The 20,131-nt window shown below is 41.8% G+C and overlaps 1 protein-coding gene across 1 annotated transcript; it reads right to left on the reverse strand.

Annotated features, from left to right (window-relative positions):
• Positions 1-9,621: 9,621 nt before the first annotated feature.
• LOC132835321 (gap junction alpha-9 protein-like) lies at positions 9,622-19,356 on the reverse strand. Its single transcript, XM_060854770.1, has 3 exons — positions 18,435-19,356; positions 14,532-15,070; positions 9,622-9,843 (listed from the first exon to the last, which is right to left on the reverse strand). The coding sequence occupies exons 1-3, from the start codon at positions 19,354-19,356 to the stop codon at positions 9,622-9,624; spliced, it is 1,683 nt and encodes a 560-aa protein (XP_060710753.1).
• Positions 19,357-20,131: the final 775 nt, after the last annotated feature.

Genomic DNA, 20,131 nt, shown 5'->3' on the forward strand with positions numbered 1-20,131 from the left:
AGGAGTGGAACTAAGTGGAGACACAACATGGATTCAGTGTGCCTAAAGGCCTCCTATGAAGTTGTAAAGATTACATGACATTAACTTCAGACTCTATGCTCATTTTTTTTTGTTGTTTTTCTGGAGGTTATAAACTTTCCCAGAACAGTCAACAAGTTATGTAACAACTTTCCAGCCTCCACTTCTCCAAGAGCTCCTTCACATTAGCACAGATTTCCTCATTTCATCATTAGTATCTGTCTTATCACTGAACAATCAAGGACATTTTAATTTCAGCACAGTATGCTGCTTGTACACTGTTATTTTGTTAACTTACTCATTTTTCCAGTGTCCTCCTAGCTGTCAAATTTCCAGTGTCCTCTCTGACCGAGGTAATTGCTTGCAAGCACACCTTTTCCTAGCAAGGTATGTTAGGCACTGCCCGGCTTATCCCCATGCTCAAACAGCCTTTGACTTGCAAGTGTAAGCTCCCTCTTGTCCTCCCTATCCGTGTGAGCATGGAGTTCAGCATAGACCGGAGTGTCGTGATCCTCTGCAGTTTAACCAGCGAGGGCCTGTCAAAGTATGCCTTTTCAGCTACTTTCAGACGCGTCTCGAACAAGCATTGCTGCTCACCTGTCTGTCACTTCTTACTGGCTGAATAGGAAATAACCAACCCCCGGGCATAGGCTTTAGCTGTTTCCCAAAGAATGGATGGGCTATTGGCCGAGTCTGAATTAATATCTAAGAAAGCACTGAACTCAGTGGAAAAGAATTCAATAAACTTGCAATCCTTGAGGATGAAGGGGTCCAGTCGCCGATGCTTCAAGGCTACCACTGTATCCTTACTCTTAATCAATAAATATACTGGGGTGTGATTGGAAGTCGTGATGTAGCCAATCGTACATGACACCACTGAGTCCATATGTGCTGTGGGGGTCAGAAAAACATTAATCCCGGTATGGCATTTATGTGGGTTCAAGAAGAATGTAAAGTGCCTGCCAGTAGTGTGAAGGTGCCTTCAAACATCTACCAACCCCAATTCAGCACATAGATCCCCTTAATTGTTTACATTGCAAAGAAGATTTTGGCAGGCCTTTGCATGGAGGGTCTATGAGACAATTTAAATTCCCTCCAATGATGATATGTTGAGATGCAAGGTTAACCAGTCTAGAAAGTGCGTCTGTCAAGAATTTAAGAGGGTGGGCCAGGGGACAGTAAACATTTAAGATCCTGTATTCTTCCCCATGTATCAAAGCTTTAAGGATTAAAAATATCCTGTGTGTGTCTTTAATGCACTCTAATAACTTAAATGGGAGATTCTTTCTAACTAAAATGGCTACCTCTCTACTCCTCGTATTGAAAGATGAAAAATAAACCCGGTCATACCTTTCTGTTGCAGCTTCAAATAAGGCAACATCCATCCTCGCTCTCTTAAGGCTGGAAAGTACCTTCTTCCTCTTGACAGGTGAGTGACTCCCTTTAATATTCCAGGTGCAGCACTTAAACACATCCTTCACCACAACCTTCCACAACACCAACTAGACTACAGAGAGGAGGAACCCAAACTACACATCGCTGAGCTTTAATGCAAAAGAATCCACAGAACCCAAAAATTACACAGGCTAAAAACTACATCCAACAAATCTACAAAACTTATAAAAACTATGTACAGCAAAAACAGAAAAACAAAAAATTGCCAAAGGCACTGATTGGAGGAATTTACTCCCCATTCAAACGGGGTACCTACACATCCTACAACCCTACCACCCACCCAAACGTCCTCTCAACTCCTACCAGCTAAGGTCACGCCACATACAGTGACCACCCGTTAGAGAAAAAAAAACACGCAAGAGTAACGTTAGTACTGTAAACAAGTAATAATAAATATGTCACCCATCGCTTAACATAACTTAGAGATTAGAAATAAATATTCTATCCAACCCAGACATCATTTCACGCAACTTATTGCCAGAAAGGAGACACCACCAAGTCCTTTTTAAAGAAAAGCAAACTCAAACAGCTCTGACCTCTGCCTATTCAGCCATTTGATTTAAGTCAGCACTTCCACAAAGTTCTTTGCTTTCTCTGGCGATCGAACATATGTATGGATCCATTATGATTGATCCGAAACACCGCTGGATATCTTAAAGAATACTGGATCCCAAGTTCTGTCAATCTCCTCTTGACGCCATCATAGGACTTCCTTTTCTGGACCACTGTCACCCAGAAGTCTTGAAAAAACATGAATCTGGAGCCGTCATATAACAATGCCTTTGGGTCCCTCCCCTGGATCTGGAGGTTTTCATGACTCTCTGCTAGTCTTGATATTGACGGAACCTTAACAGGACAGGGTGTGGATGCTGATCCACACCTGGTTTTTGTGCCGTGATCTGGTGGGCTCTTTCAATTATTAGTTGAAAAGTGTGGTGCTGGAAAAGCGCAGCAGGCCAGGCAGTATCTGAGGAGCAGGAGAATTGACATTTTGGGCATAAGCCCTTCTTCAGGAATGAGACTGGTGTGCCAAGTGGGCTGAGATACAAGGTAGAGTGGGTGGAATTTGGGGGAGGGGCGCTGTGAATACGATAGATGGAAAGAGGTGAGGGTGAGGGTGATAGGCTGGAGAGGGGGTGGGGGCAGAGAGGTCGGGAAGAAGATTGGAGGTCAAGAGGGCGGTGCGAATCTGAGGGGTTGGGACTGAAATAAGGTGTGGGGAGGGGAAATGAGGAAGCTGGACAAATCTACATTCATCCCGTGTGGTTGGAGGGTTCCTAGGCGGAAGATGAGGTGCTCTTCCTCCAGGCATCGGGTGGCCAATGTCTGGCGATGGAAGCGGCCAAAGACCTGCATGTCCTTGGCGGAGTTGGAGGGAGTGGCTGGCCTCTTACCCGCCGTCGGTCTCTTCATATCCAACTGCCGCCGTGACATTGACGGCCTCAACCTGTCCACCCCTCTCACCCACTCCAACCTCTCACCCTCACAACGTGCAGCCCTCCACTCCCTCCGCTCCAACCCCAACCTCACCATTAAACCAGCAGACAAGGGTGGCGCAGTGGTAGTTTGGCACACCGATCTTTACACCGCTGAAGCTAGACACCAACTCGCGGACACCTTCTCCTACTGCCCCCTTGACCATGACCCCCACCTCCCACCACCAAACCACCATCTCCCAGACCATCCATAACCTCATCATCTCAGGGGATCGCCCGTCCATCGCCTCCAACCTCATAATCCCACAACCCCACATCGCCCATTTCTACCTCCTGCCCAAAATCCACAAATCCAACTGCCCCAGCTGACCCATTGTCTCAGCCTGCTCCTGCCCCACCGAACTCATCTCTGCATACCTCAACACTGTCCTGTCCCTCTTAGTCCAAGAACTCCCCACCTACGTTCGGGACACCACCCACGCCCTCCACCTCCTCCATGATTTTTGCTTCCTCGGCCCCCACCTTATCTTCACAATGGACATCCAGTCCCTGTACATTTCCATCTGCTATCACGAAGGCCTCCAAGCCCTCCGCTTCTTCCTCTCCCACCGACCCAACCAGTGCTCTTCCACTGACACCCTCCTTCGACTGACCGGACTGGTCCTCACTCTTAACAACTTCTCCTTCCAATCCTCCCACTTCCTCCAAACCAAAGGAGTAGCCAAGGGCACCCGCATGGGCCCCAGCTATGCCTGCCTCTTGGTAGGATATGTGGAACAGTCCATCTTCCGCAGCTACACTGGCACCATCCCCCACCTTTTCCTCCGCTACATCGATGATTGTATTGGCGCTACCTCATGCTCCCACAAAGAGGTTGAACAGTTTATCCACTTTACTAACACCTTCCACCCCGACCTCAAATTTACCTGGACCATCTCAGACTCCTCTCTCCCCTTCCTAGACCTCTCCATTTCCATCTCGGGTGAACGACTCAACACAGACATTTACTACAAACCGACCAACTCCCACAGCTATCTATATTACCCCTGCTCCCACCCTGTCCAACGTAAAAATGCCATCCTATATTCCCAAATCCTTCGCCTCTGCCACATCTACTCCCAGGAGGAACAATTCCAATGCCGAACAGCCCAAATGACCTCCTTCTTCAAAGACCGCAATTTCCCCTCTGAAGTGGTCAAGGATGCTCTCCACCACATCTCCTCCACTTCCTGCTCCTCCGCCCTTGAACCCCGCCCCTCCAATCACCACCAGGGCAGAACCCCACTAGTCCTCACCTTCCACTCCATCAACCTCCGGACACATCGTATCATCCTCTGTCATTTCGGCCACCTCCAAACAGACCCCACCACCAGGGATATATTTCCCTCCCCACCCCTATTAGCGTTCCAGAGAGACCACTCCCTCCGTGACTCCCTCGTCAGGCCCACACCCCCCACCAACCCAACCTCCACTCCCGGCACCTTCCCTTGCAACCGCAAGAAGTGCAAAACTTGCGCCCACACTTCCCCCCTCACCTCCCTCCAAGGCCCCAGTGGATCCTTCCGTATCTGTCTCAAATTGACCTGCACCTCCACACACATCATTTACTGTATCTGCTGCACTCGATGTGGTCTCCTCTACATTAGGGAGACAGGCCGCCTACTTGCGGAACGTTTTAGGGAACACCTCTGGGACACCTGCACCAACCAACCCAACCGCTCCGTGGCTGAACACTCTAACTCCCCCTCTCACTCCGCCAAGGGCATGTAAGTCCTTGGCCTCCTCCATCGCCAGACCCTGGCCATATGACGCCTGGAAGAAGAGCACCTCATCTTCCTCTGAATTTTGGTTTATTTGGATTTGGCAATGGAGTGGTCAGAAGAGCTGAAATTATTTTCTGGTAAGCAAAGAATTCAATAAGACAAAGCCCAGAGTTAATACATGTGAAGGAAATAGCTACTGGAAATAAAACTCCAACCATACGAGATGAATGTAGATTTCTCCAGCTTCCTCATTTCCCCATTCCCCACCCCCAACCCCTGGATTCAGCACCGCCCTCTTGACCTGCAATCTTCTTCCCGACCTCTCCGTCCCACCCCCTCTCCGGCCTATCACCCTCACCCTCACCCTCACCTCCTTCTACCTATCATATTCACAGTGTCACCTCCCCCCCCCCCCCCAACCCCACCTTTTATCTCAGCCCGCTTGGCACACCAGCCTCATTCCTGAAGAAGGGCTTATGCCCGAAACGTCGATTCTCCTGCTCCTCGGATGCTGTCTGGCCTGCTGCGTGTTTCCAGCACCACGCTTTTCAACTCTGGTCTCCAGCATCTGCAGTCCTCACTTTCTCCTCTTTCAGTTATTATCCTTCCCTTCTTATCCTCCAAACCAAGGAACTATAGGAACCACTTCTCGAAGGGCTTCGCTGGCTATTCACCATTCGTCCCCTCTGGTATGCCAAGTACACGCAAGTTCTTTCTTCTGCTCTCATTTTCGAGATCGACCCTGTGTTGCCAGGACTTCAATCCAGCTCTTGGAGGAGTCAGTCTCTGTCTCTAGCCCTGCAGCCTGGCACTTGAGCTCATCAGTCCTTTTTCCCAGGCCTTGCAGCATAGCAGATACAGGAGCTGGTTTCTCTTCAATGTTTTCCTTGATCTGTCTCCTCAAGACCTTGTGGGTTTGACCAGCTCCTCAACCAGGGTCTGGTGAATAAGCAAGCCCGCTGCTTCAGAGGGCAGGGCCATGGCTCCAGCCCCGGGTGAACTTCCTCCTTTCTTCGGTGTTCACCAACTGCAATGACAAAGGTAAGTGAAATTTTTCTGGTTTCCAGCTTCTTTACTGTGTTTTTACGCACAGTAAAGTGTTTTGGATGGGTTCTGGTTCTGTCAGGTTGGTGTTGCAGTGCAGAGGCCAGCAAGCACGATCTTACCAGGACGCTGCCATCTTAGATCCCCCAACTTTTTCATGCTTTTAACTACACAAATCACCAGCACTCATTTGTATTGGTATGTGGTTCAAGCACATGGAACTTGCTGGGATATACACTACTGCTATGATCACTTTAGTTTAACAGCAAACAAAACTGGTCTAACAGCTCCCCCTAGCACTTCAAATTTGTATAGATGAGGAGCTGGATATGGTACAGCTTTATTTATGGGTCACAACGCTCTGGGGTTTTATTTCCAGTAGCTATTTCCTTCACATGTATTAACTCTGGGCTTTGTCTTAATGAATTCCTTTCTTACCAGAAAATAATTTCAGCTCCTCTGACCACTCCATTGCCAAATCCAGGCAAAACAAAATTCAGAGGAAGAATGAGTTTCTGAATTGGAACTGCGCAGTCAGAGGATTCAGAATAGGAGAGTCAGTAACCTGGCATTGGAGAGCTTGCTCCAATGCCACCCACATGAGTCCAAGCTTTGCCTGCCTCTTTGTGGGGTATATGGAGCAGCTCTTTCTCTGATACATTGATGATGACTTCAGGGTAGCTTCCTGCTCTCATCTAAAACTGGAAAAATTAATCGATTCTGCTTTTAATTTTCAACCTTCTCTCACCTTCTTCTAGTCCATCTCTGACTCTTTCCTTCCTTTCCTTGACTTCACTGCTTCCATTTCTGATGATAAGTTGTTTACTAATGTTCATCGCAAGCCCACTGACTCCCAGAGTTCATATGAATCCTCACAGCCTGCTTCCTGTAAAGATTCCATCCCATTCTCCCACTTTCTCAGTCTCTATTATATCTGATTGGATGCTGGCACTTCCCACTGGCTGTCTCAAAGTGACCTTTTCTTTTCAACTGTGGATTTGCCCCACTGTGGTTGACCGAGTCTTCAGCTATGTCTAATCCATTTCCTGCCCTCACCCCTTTCCCTCCTTCCCAGAAAACCTGTCCTGACTTTCCACGTCACTGGTTTCCACATTCAAAAGAGCATCCTCCATCATTTCCACCACCTCCAACAGAATATCATCATCAAAAGTATCTATGCCTCCTCTCCACTGCTGGAATTCCTCAGTGACTTTGCCCTGTGTGGCAATCCTTTCTAGTCCTCCATCACTCCTAATGCTTTCTCACTCACCTATGGCACCTTTCCATGCACTCACAGAAGGTGTAATAATTGCCCATTCATTTCCACCCTCCTCACTATCCAAGGCCCCAAATTCACCTTCCAGGTGAAGCAGCATTTCACTTAGATATTAGATATAGGAGCAGAATTAGGTTATTCAGCCCACAAAGTCTGCTCTGATATATTTCTTAACCCCATTCTCCTATCTTCTCCCCATAACTTTACTCCTCAAGATACTATCTATCTCTGTCTTAAAGACATTTAATGATTTGATCTTCACAGCCTTCTGTTGCAAGGTGTTCCACAGATTCACCACCTTCTGACTGAAGAAGTTCCTTCTCATTTCAGTTCAAAATGGTTGTCCCTTTCTCTGAGGCTGTGCCCTCATGACCTAGATTCTTGTAGAAACATCTGCTCCACATCCAGTCTATTCAGGCCTCTCAGTATTCTGTTAGATCCAATGAGATCCCCCTTTGTCTTTCTAAACTCTATTGAGTACACAACCAGAATCCCCAACTCCTCATACGACAAGCCCTTCATCCCCAGGATCATTTCTGTAAACATTCTCTGGACCGCCTCCAAGGCTAGCACATCTTTCCTTAGATATAGGGCCCAAAATGGCTCACAATATTCCAAATGAGGTCTGACTAGAGCCTTATACAGCCTCAGTACATCCCTGCTCTTGTAATCTAGCCCTCCCAAAATTAATGCTAACATCTGCCTTCCTAGCTGCCAACTGAGCTTGCATATTAACCTTAAAAGAATTTAGGATTCCTAAGCCCCTTTGTGCTTCAGATTTCCAAAGCCTTTCCCCTTTAGAAAATAGTCTACACCTATATTCTTGCTATCAAAGTGCATAACCTCACATTTTCACACATTGTATTCCAGCTACCACTTGTTTGTGCACCCTCCTGGCCTGCCCAAGTCCTTCTGCAGCCTCTACACCTTCTCCACACTACCTGCTCCTCCACCTATCGTTGTGTCATCTGCAAACTTAGCAAACATGCCCTCAGTTCCGACATCCAGATCATTAATTTATAATGTGAATAGTTGTGGTCCCAAAACTGACCACTGTGGAACTCCGTGAATTACCAGCTGCCATCCCAAAAAAGAGCCCTTCATCCCCACTCTCTGCCTTCTGCCAATTAGCCAGTCCACTATTCATGGCAATACCTTGCTCCTAACACCATGGGCTCTGATTTTATTTAGCAGTTCCCCTGTGTGGCACCTTATCAAAGGCCTTCTGGAAATCCCAATAGATCATGTCTATTGTCTGTCTTTTGTCTAACTTGCTTATTACCTTCTCAAAGAATTCTAATAGATTTGTCAGACCTGACCTCCTCTGATGAAGCTTTGCTGACTCAGCACTCTTTGACCATCCAGTACTTCTCAATCACAAGTTTAATATTCCACTTAAAATCTTAACAATGACTGAGGTCAAGCTAACTGGCCTATAGTTTCCTGTCTTCTGCCTCCCTCCCTTCTTAAACAGAGGTGTTATATGAGCCATTTTCCTGTCCTCTGAATCCTGCTTTACACCAGTGAATCAGGAAAGATCACCACCAATGCCTCCACAAGCCCCTCAGCTATTTCCTTCAGAACCCTGGGATTTAGTTCCTTTGGTCTGGGTGATTTATCCACCTTCAGACCTTTCAGCTTTCCCAGCAATTTCTCCTTAGTAACGGCCACTACACTCACCTCTGCCCCAACTCTCTTGAAGCTCTGGTATGCTAGGAAAGGCATCCTTGGATATTTAGTTCTTTCAATCTGGTTTACTATGTTCGTTGCTCACAAAGCAGTCTCCTCTGTTCTGTCCAAAGAAATGACCTGAATTTTTTAATTGCTTATCATTTCAATCAATCCCCTTCCACTAATATTAACATTTCTGTCTTCGGCCTGCTGCAATGTTACACCAAAGCACAACACAAGCTCAAGGAACAACATTCCATTTTCTGTTTAGGCACTTTATAGCCTCATGGCCTCAACATTGAATTCAACAGCCTCAAACCAATTGCTTTACATCTGTCTTCTATATCTCTTACATCCTCTTCCTCAATCCTTCCCCCAACAGCCGTGCCATGTTTGTGTCTCATTTATTTTGCAATAGCAAGGACTCATTATCTCTCTCTCACACCTCTATTTACACCTATTTTACATTAACCCATTGATTTTTTTTGCATTGGGCCTTTATAACATCTGTTCTGCATCTGTACATATTACAAAACATGAACCGGTTTACCAAAATTTTCAGTTCTGAAAATATCATGTTGGACTCAAAATTGCCAAACTCTGTTCCTCTCTCTCCACGGATGCAATGGGGTCCACTAATTTTTTTCCACACTCTCTGTGTTTGCTCCAGGCCTCACTAGTCTGTTTACAGACTTCTCCAATTCTGTCAAAATCTCCATAACATATTTTGCTCATTTAATAGCAAATAATAGTTGTTTTTCAGGCTATGAAAATAAAAAATAGTCGAGGAATGTAATAACTCAGCTGCCACTCACAGGCTAACTTGCCTAAGTCAAATATAGTAATATGAGAGTTGATTACAGTTTACAGACCTCCACAAACTTAATTCAATGACTTCATGCAAATATAGTTTTAAGCACTTCATTATATCAGTCCATCTCATTTCTGTTCTAAAACATCACCATTTCACCACATGGATCACAATACATATTTCCTCCATGTTTCTTGACTGATTGCCTTCTTGTATCATGGAGCCCTGCTGGAAGTTACGTGGTCTGCTACTGCACAACGTATTTAGTCGTGCCTTCTTTGGTAAAGTGCAGTTTCTTTTGAAGTGTTGCTGTGGGTCTTTAATCGCTGCTGTATAGATGGATTTCATTTCTTCATAGTCAGCAGTTTCCTGGAAGTGTGTTTCAACTTGAAATCTCACTGATTTGTCTCAAAACAGGGACAATTGTGAAAATGTTCCCCCGAATCTTCTTTGAATTGGAAATTTGCTGTCAGTGTTAGTAACTTCTTTCAAATTGATTCAGATTTTTTTTTGTTACAATGAGATTTGTTTATTCTGAGTTTATGTTTTGAATAATACAAATGTCATGAACAGGAAATTTCACTTGTAATTATTGAAATGTTGGCTGATTAAACAGACAAAAAAGAGTTGATTAGATTTGCCACTTTTATTTTGAGGTTTCTTCAGATGAAGTACATCAAGCAATTTGCAACTTGCATCATTACATAGCCTTACAGATTGTTTGAATGTGCAGTAAGTTAAAGGAAAGCAAGTGGTGTGGATCTTATTAAATATTTCACAGATTAAAAGCTAAGCAATATTGAATGAATACATTTTCATAAAAGCTTTTATATCTTGATATTAGGGATTTAGGAAATTGCCTTTTCTGTTGCTTCACTGTGGAACTTCATCTTCTGAAGGTGTTTAATGTAGTCATAAATTTCAACATTTTTATGGGTTGAATCATGTCCTCATTTTTTCATGATGGAAGAAAGTTCCAGAAGCATGCTCTGAAAGGGAAAAAATATTTATGAAAAATGCATTTTTAACATTTTTGAATAAATTTAAGAAGAAATATGGAATTCTATAATTGCACAGCACAAAAGGAGGCAATCTGCCCCATAATACCCAGGCCTGCACTCTTTATGCTCTTGTTGGATGTGGGCACCAAGGTCAACATTTGTTTTTTTTAGATTAGATTACTTACAGTGTGGAAACAGGCCCTTCAGCCCAACAAGTCCACACCGACCCGCCGAAGCACAACCCACCCATACCACTTCATTTACCCCTTACCTAACACTACGGGCAATTTAGCATGGCCAATTCACCTGACCCACACATCTTTGGACTGTGGGAGGAAACCGGAGCACCCGGAGGAAACCCACGCAGACACGGAGAGAACGTGCAAACTCCACACAGTCAGTCGCCTGAGTCGGGAATTGAACCCGGGTCTCAGGCACTGTGAGACAGCAGTGCTAATCACTGTGCCACCATGCCGCCCAAAATTTCCATCCCTAATTGTCTTAAGAAAGCGATGGTGAGCTTTCATCATGAGCCATGGGTGTGGTGTAGATATATCCACTGTACTGTTAGGAAACTCTGGGACTTTGATCCTGGGACATTGAAGAAATGACAAGACAGTTCCAATTCAGGGTGTGTATATAGCTTGGAGATGAACTGCTGTTGGTGTTGTTCCCCTTCATTTACTGCTCTTTTATTTCTAGTTGATAGAGGTTGTTGTATGGAAAATGTTTTTGAAAGAGCCTAAGTGAGTTATTCCTCTGAATTTTGAATGCAGTACACACTGTTGCCTCTTTACGTGGTGAGGGAGGAAGTGAATGTTTAATTTGGTGGACAGGGTGCCGATCAAGGAGGCTGCTTTGTCCTGGATGGTGTTGAGTTTATTAAGTATTGTGGAACTGCACTCATCCAAGCAACTGGAGTGTATTCCAGCACATTCCTGGCTATGCCATCTAGATGGTAAACAGACGCTAGGGAGTCAGGAAGTGAGTTACTCACCTCAGAATATGCAACCTCTGACCTGATCTAGTAGCCTCAGTATTTATATGGCTGGTCCAGTTCAATTTCTGGTCAATTGTAACCCCAAGGATGTTGATTGCAGGGGAATCAGTGATAGTAGTAAAAATAAAATACAGCTTTGAATGTCAAGGAGAGATGGTGAGATTCTAATTGAAATTGTCTGGCAAATCTTACTTGCTACTTATCTGCCCATGGATGGAGTGTCATTGAAAAAACTGAAGATGATTGGTTGAAAGGACACTATCCTGACAAATGCCTTCAGTGATGTCCTGGAGCTGAGAATGACCTAAAGGCTCATCCAATTAGTTCACATTCTCTAGTCTTTCTCTACAGATTTTCATTTTCTTTTCTTCTTTTCAAACTATAGTATTGAATCTGTTTCCACTGCCCTTTGAATCATACATTCTAGATTCGGACTTCTTATTTGACATTGTAATTTCTATTGCTTTGATTATTTCCCCACTTTTCTTAAAATCATCCAACCAAAACTTCTAATGATTCAGCTGCTGTATTAATTATAATTCAGATTTCTTGAATATTTAACTGGATGATCACAAAGTGGTTGGTCATGATATGCTCAGTTGTAGCATTGTGTTCAACTCCAACTTTTCATTTTGTCTAATATGTAGATTCAGTTGCAAATATTTTTTGTCTATTTTTCAAATGGACAAATTTGTTGAGATAAATTGCAGGCAAACATCGTAAAGAGAAGCTTTGCTTTGCCGTTTAACCAGGCCACCATAAGGTGATCAAAGATAAATTTTTAAATTACTCCACATGCTAGAAATTTAAATTATTCTAACACTTGCAAACACTTGTGATCATTTTAATATACTTTTCAAGATCACCTATATTTTTTTTTAACTTTATTCCAATATGAGAAACATTTTCTTATTCATGAATAACAAATTAGATTTGTTTATTAAACAAGCTTTTAAAACTATTACAATAAAATCACATTGCAGAAAATATTCTAAGATAAAAGACCTAAGGAGATATATTGTATATTTTTAAGACTGATTGATTGTTTTAAGTGAAAGAATGCTGTATGATAAGACTGTGCAGTAAGATTTGTTTTAAACATTTTCCTGAAAACTACTAACTGCCCATAATTCAACAAATTTTCAAGTAAAACTTCATTTTAAATGAACAATGTGATGATCGACTAAACACATAATTTTACATCTTTGAAGCAATAATCTATAGTCCCTTTCCTATGTTTCTACTGTCATTCTAATAGGCTAAAAATTATGCCAGGATGTAATATATTTTTGGGATCTTGTAAGGGATAGACCCTCCATTTGCTCCTTGCAAGGGGCTAAGATTGCAATGTTCAGTGCTAGGAGATTCTACATTCCCAATCCAACAAGAAAAAGTCGAATCATTGGTAACCAGTCACCAAATGTTGTATATATATTATATATATATCCATCAAGGGATCAGATTAAGATTCAAATTCCTCTAACCATGGCCTCCCCTACTATTCCCACCACCATGCTCACCTCATCTAAACTATGAAGGATCATTGGAATTTGAAATGCCAAGTTTGTCATATTCTACATGGTGACCTTAGGACTGACAAGCCACCCACAAGAAATTGTCTTAGCCAACTGAAAATTGGTCAGCAATTTCTGCAGCTTTGTGTTATTGCTCTGATTTTCTCTTCCCTTACCTAGCTGCTTCAACCGTTCTTGACTGTTCCCCTCCAAACTCCTCCTGCCCTGCCTCACACAACCACTAACCTCAGTATCCACATAATACCTATTAAAAAAAAACAAACATCACAAATACATAAACTCTAACTTTTGTTGTGGAGGGCCAGTGTTGGACTGGTGTGGACAAGGCCAAAAGTCACAGTCACCAGGTTATATAACTGTGACTTTTGACCTTATCTCACTTTTGAGAAATAAACACGAGAAATTGTTGGAAAAAATCTCAGCAGGTCTGAGGTGAGAAAGCAGAGTGAATGTTTCAGGTCCAGTGACCCTTCTTCGGAATTCAGATTCATTTTTGTGACTTATGGAACCAAAATATTCCAGACAGAGGCAGTGCATGGATACTTCACTGAGCAGCCAGTGATCCTCAACTTCTTCCCTATTTGCAATATATTTATTACAATTAATGGAAGTAATTACTGAGCTGACTGTATTGGCAGTTATTGGAAAGTTGACTGTTCACCTGCACCATAGCCAGCTTCACTTTTGTCTTGCAGAATGTTGGCAATAATTTTACTGGCATACTGATTCACCACATTCAAAAACTTCAGGATGTCTCACTGCACCTTGGCAACTCCAATTCAGCTTCATCTGATGCAAATGGAGTATCTGATCACTCAGCAGATTGTATTTGAGTCACCAAAGGTGTCCAGTCAGTTACCACAAAAAGGAGCATCTACACTCCCAAGTGCACAATACAGACAGCAACATATCCTCAGCAATGCTAGAAGTTTTACACTCATGATTAAGCAAACTTTATGAAAGCTTATTATATTAGATGACAGTGTTTGTTTCACCGGGCATCATTAATGAGGATTCACTGCAAGAATTTAAAAAGTAGCTTCTGAGTTCCTGCATGTGGTAAGCCCTTCTATTCACAGAAAACAGACAAGTTGATTGAAAAGTGTTTACAGTCACCATCATCCCCAGAGCTAGCTAGCTCACCTTTCTGGATCACTTAATTCCCATAATTCATAATGATATTACAATTTGGTCTTACTATAGTAATGTTAGCATTATATTGAAAATCTTTAGTAGTTCAAGGACCTGCTAAGATCAATTTAATCCTAAAATGATCACCATAAACCTCTACATGTCAGAAAATCTTGATGACTATTTAATTAATTCTATCCTCCAACTCAGGGACCTCTCAGGTTATCCATCATTGAAGTAACTGTGGTTATGGAGGGTGAATCATTGTCTTTCATTTACAGGCACCTAATGCTACACTTCTGTTAGCAGTGTATTCAGTGGTCTATCCTAAAATTTGAATGCAGTATTTCAAAATCTATGAAGTAGACACTGGAAATTCTTTATACCTACCATTGACATTTTGCGACTTGGTGGAGGAGGTCTAACAGGTGGACTCTCTTCTTTATGTTTTGACTCAGAACTAGAGACATTTGTGGAATCTGGACTTTCGGGTTGGCTGGCCAATGTGCTTTCCAATATCATTTTTGATTTAGACCCAGTGCAGCTGATCTTTCTGACAGTGGAGTCTTGAATACTAGTATGATCTTCCAAATAGTCTTTGTAATAACTGACTTGGCTCTGTTTACGAATTGCATTAACAAAGGGGACTGAGTTTTCCATTTGACATGATGGGTATGTTGGTGGCTTAGTTTGTTCCAATGCATTATCAATGTTATGGTTGGTTTTTGAAGCAATGCCATACTGTTGAGATGTTTTGAAGGCACAATCACCACTGAATGAGAGATTCTGAGTTTGTAATGTGTGAAGAGTGTGCCTCATTTGACTCAATTGCTCATCAAAATGTTCATCATCATGCTGTCTAGTGCGTTGCTCTTGGTCTTGTTGATATTGATCCATTGAATTTTCTCTTCCAGCCCGCTCAATTGGTCCTTAAAATCATAAACAAAAATATGAGCCACACACATGAGTTCAGTTAAAATATATTTGCTTGCATGCAATGGGTTACTTATTTAATATGCGCATGTTTGTTAGCCAGGACTGTTTTAATTCTATGAAAAAATATTACACACTCTACTGCTTGCATACTTACATACCAACTGATCTATTTAACTGTTGCAATAGATTGTTCAAACCTCAGGCCAACCAGTAGGCAAAAGTACCAATGCTACAAATGAACAATCAAGTAAAAACAAAGTATCGTGGATGTTGGAGATCAGAAATACAAACAGAAAATACTGGAAAAACACAACAGATCTGGCAGCATGTATGGAAAGAGAAACAAAGGTAATGTTCAGAGTCAAATATAAATTTACTCCAGTGTTCTGAGTAAGAGTCATTCAACTCGAAATGTAACTCTGTCTCTCTCACTCCACAGATACTGTCAGACCTTTTGAGTTTCTCCAGCATCTTCTTTCTTTTATCACTGCAAACGAACAGACTATTCCAATTTAATTGATACTGTAAACATTATTGGTTAATAATGTAAAGATGACAAGCTATCAAATGACATTTTTAAAACAATAATATTTACTCTTAATTTGAAATAGTATAATTCAAAGCTAGCTGATCTCCTCTTTTCATAAGGTCTCACATCCATACAAAATAACACTGCAAATCAAGCTCATCAGTGCAAATGATAGGGCATATAGAGTGTGGTAAATGCCTGGAATATGCTGCCGAGGAGATGTTAGAAGCAGATACAATAGCAACATTTAAGAGGCATTTAGACAGACATATGAATGGGCAGGGAAGTAGAGTAATTGGAATATATGCAGGCAAATGAGATCAGTTTAGAATAGCGTCATGATCAGCACAGACATGATGGACCAAAGTTCCTGTTCCTGTGTTGTACTGTTCGACGTTGTATGTTCCATATCAGTTCATTTGATATTTCTTGAAGCAAAAAAGATCTGATTTACTATGTCATTTACATTTCTCAAGTCATGCAGGTTCCAATATATTGAAAAAAAGCAACTTTGTATTCTTCTTTTGATTGCCACACATTCATCATAAATTAAATTATACTATTATCCTTTCTCTATTTATTTAGTTACATACAATGTTATATGCCAATTTATTAATGCTTCTATTAAATTAGATTCCCTACAGTGTGGAAACTGGCCCTTTGTCCCAACGAATACTCCAAAGAGTAACCCACCCCCCCCCCTGACTAACGCACCTCACACTATGGGCAATTTAGCATGGCCAATTCACTTGATCTGTACGTTTTTGGACTGTGGGAGGAAACCCACGCAGATACAGAGAGAATGTGCAAACTCCACACAGTCGCCCGAGGCTGGAACCAAACCTGGGACCCTGGTGCTGTGAGGCAGCAGTGCTAACCACTGAGCCACCGAGCCACCCTAAGTTGGAAGAAAAATAACAAGGTCTCCTTGTTGTCTGCTCTTTTAACTGTCTTCCTGCCTGTTTTGCCATTTTTAATGTTTTTTGTACATGTACCTATCAACCCAAGCACCTCAACTCCTGTATTCCCTTTAGAATGGTAGCTTTTATTTTACATTGTTTCTCCAGGACTGTTTCCCACCAAAATGGATCACCCCACCGCACCCTTCCCCCCCCACACACACACACATCTCTGTATTAAATTTAAACTGTCATCTGTCCCATACAAATTATTAACTTGTCAATATCCTTTGAAGTTCTACATGGTGTTCTTTATCATCCGCAAGCTTTGAAACTGTGTCCTGCACATCAGGAAGATATAATTTTTATCAGGAAGAACAATGATCCAACTACTGATCACTGGGAAAGTATTTCTCTGATCCCTAAAATATTTGTTAACCATTATCTCTGTTTCCTATCACACAGCCAATTTCATTACATGTCATTCCGAGAATGTTTATTTCATGAGCTCTAACTTAGTTCATAAATATTTGTCAAATCACTTTAACAAATGCCTTTTGGAAGTCTGTGCACACTACATCAATTCAAGAGTCATATATTATTACAGCACAGGAAAAAAACCTCTCTGTTTCCTGCTAGTTATTGGCTAGTTAAACAATGTTTTCCCTTAGCAAATCCATATTGGCTCTCTTTAATTAATCAGTATTCGTCCAAGTGACTATTAGCTTTGTCCGAACTTATTGTTTCTGGAAGTTTCCCCATCTTTGAAGTTAGACTGAGTGGCAGTTACTGAGCTATCTTACACCCTTGTTTTTCAATGTTTGGGAGTAAGACTGTATGAGGAAATACCAAATTATTCATATGTATTATAATGTATACGCTTACATATGGATCATGATTAGGATTTCAAGAATAAATATTTTTCTACTTAAATCCAGCAATGGTGAAAAAGTATATCATAATTTGTTGGCATTATTTTTTTTATACTGTGTGAGGTTAACTTGTTCACAATATCCACATACCATTTTTCCCCATCCCTTTATCATTTTTATGCTAATTTTAATACTCCTTTTCTCTCTTCTGAAAGTGCTGAATCCTTCATGTGAGAGCTTAACCCAGCAATGCTAGCTAATTGAACATGAAAATCCATGTTTGGACTCAATTGCTCTATTAGCTAGAGTCTCATTTACTTTCCAAACTAGTTTAGTCTGTACACAAGCCACTCGCAATTTATGATTAATTGGGAATCCGAATGAATCGACAATTTCATTAGTAAGTAAAAATGAATAATAGGCGTAGTTAGTTACCTGATCATTCATGCCAGATAATCACATTATGATAAAAGACAAAGTTCAAAATTATTTTGCATTGTATATTAATCCATGATTGTTAAGTAACTATACACAGAAATGCATTCACCTGTAAGGTGTTTTCTTTTTAATGTTTAAACTGTTTAAGCGTTAAAGCTATGGTCACCTACAGTGTCACATCAAGCAGTGATTTCTCTTGGCACTGCCTTAATCTTTGGATGCTAAGGTCAATTTTGGTTACTCCTGCCCTGACTGAGATTGGTAGAATTACACAAAATCAATATGTAAGCTTTATATTTAAAAATTATTACCTAACATTTTTTAATATATGCTTTTAAAACATGTTGATAAGTTTAAAAATCTGTATCAAAAATGGAATCTACACAACTGGCTTAAATAAGGCATGGTTTTGCTTATTGCTCCACCAGCTTTTTAAAAAATAAATCAAACCAAATATCCCCGTGAATTATTGGAATCTGGACTGTCCCAATTGAAGAACCTGACTAGCCCCTTGTTAATTCCATTTCTTATTTTTAAACATATAATTCATTGATCTGAGTACTGCATGCAGAATAAACTGAATGTCAATGTTTCTGACTGTAACTAATACAGGCCTCACCTTTAATCATGCTAAGAGACATCGGAGTCAAGAAAATAGGGACGTTTCTAGGATGTCCCTGCTCTTCTGGTAAAAGCTTATAACCACCGTGAGCGCTTGGAGCAGGTTTATGAGGCGAAGAGTTAGCTAAAATGCAAACTTGCTGCACAACTGAGTTCTTCTTCGATTCGTGCATGCTTAGGTCTGACTCCAGGTAAAGCGCCTGTTTGATTTTTCTGATTCCTAGGTGAACGATTTCAAGTATATTCAAAAGCAAGGAAAAGGCAGCTATACTGAGCATGAAGACGATGAAAATAGTCTTTTCTGTTGGCCTGGAAACGAAGCAATCCACAATATTGGGACAGGGCGATCGGAGACACTTGTAGAGAGGATCAAGTCGAAATCCGTACAGGAGATACTGGCCCATCATAAAACCAATCTCCATCACCAATCTGGTCAGGATCTGGAAGACATAAGTTCGTAAGAGTGAACCTTGGAGAGGTGCCTTATTTACTTTGCGCTGTTCTTCCAGCTTCCTCAATTCTTTTTCCAGCCTCCTGTGCTGTTCCATCTCCAGCTCCATTTCTTCCAGTTCGGTACGAAGGTGGGCTTTCTTCCGCTGTCTTTCTTTCTCCAGTGCTCTCAGGCGATAGAGTGCGTGTCCCATATAAACCAAGGACGGCGAGGAGACGAAGATGATCTGTAAGACCCAGTACCTAATGAGAGAAACGGGAAAGGCCTTGTCGTAGCAGACGTTCCTGCAGCCTGGTTGCTCAGTGTTGCAGATGAATTCAGCTTGTTCGTCATCCCAAACATCTTCAGCAGCCACTCCAAGGACCAACATCCTGAAAATGAAAAGGATCGTCAGCCAGATCTTCCCCAGGATGGTCGAGTGAACGTGCACCTCTTCTAAAACGCTTCCTAGCAAATTCCAGTCGCCCATATTCACAGCCGCATTTCCTCTCGCTTTGAAAACAATAAATGCTTCATCCTTTTCGCCAGTGAACCGTATCTATCAATTGTTGAATCCCAGGGTGTTCAATGTTGTTATCTCTATCTCCGCGTTTATTTGCTAATCGATCCTTTGGTCTAGGCTGTGTTTTTTTTTAAATCATTAGTTGTCAATACTGCTGTACATAATATGTGACGCCTCCTACAGTCATTGCTGGTGGACATTCTGGCAGGGATTATCCACCGAACAACTGTTAAATCTGAACTATTTCGATGAATTGTTTCCTAAACTTGCTAGGCGAAATTGAATACGCTGGAGATTAGAGTTAAGATTAGAATGGTGCTGGAAAAGCACAGCATGTCAGGCAGCATCCGAGGAGCAGGAAAATCGACATTTCGGATGAAGGGCTTTTGCCCGATACGTCAATATTTCTGTGCCTCGGATGCTGCCTGACCTCCTAAACTTGCTGTCTAGTTCACCTTTTTGACAACCACCATCACTAAACATTGAAGGATACAAAATAATAGGAAGTTAATCTTCGTGGTGTCTTTCTCATAGACCTATCCGATTAACCCCAATTTTCTGTTTTTTCTTTGTTATGATTTAACATTATTTCTTCATGTCAATTCTCTTGAGTGGTAACATTAAATCGGCTTCCACCACCCTTTAATATAAAGGAGGATAGTAAAAGCTTTTTTTAGGTATGTGAATGGCAAAAAAATGGTTAAGACTAAAATTGGGCCCTTGAAGACAGAAACAGGGGAAT

This window comes from Hemiscyllium ocellatum, chromosome 3 (genome assembly GCF_020745735.1).
Source record: "Hemiscyllium ocellatum isolate sHemOce1 chromosome 3, sHemOce1.pat.X.cur, whole genome shotgun sequence".
Taxonomy (NCBI): Eukaryota; Metazoa; Chordata; class Chondrichthyes; order Orectolobiformes; family Hemiscylliidae; genus Hemiscyllium; species Hemiscyllium ocellatum.

Bases quoted from the DNA above. Each gene is read 5' to 3' on its own strand.
- LOC132835321 (XM_060854770.1), bottom strand. From the start codon at position 19,356: ATGGGCGACTGGAATTTGCTAGGAAGCGTTTTAGAAGAGGTGCACGTT. The intron at 15,071-18,434 runs GTGAGGCCTGTA...TATGATTTTAAG, and splicing joins GTCTCTTAGCATGATTAAAG to GACCAATTGAGCGGGCTGGA. The intron at 9,844-14,531 runs GTAGGTATAAAG...ACACACTTCCAG, and splicing joins CAAGTCGCAAAATGTCAATG to GAAACTGCTGACTATGAAGA.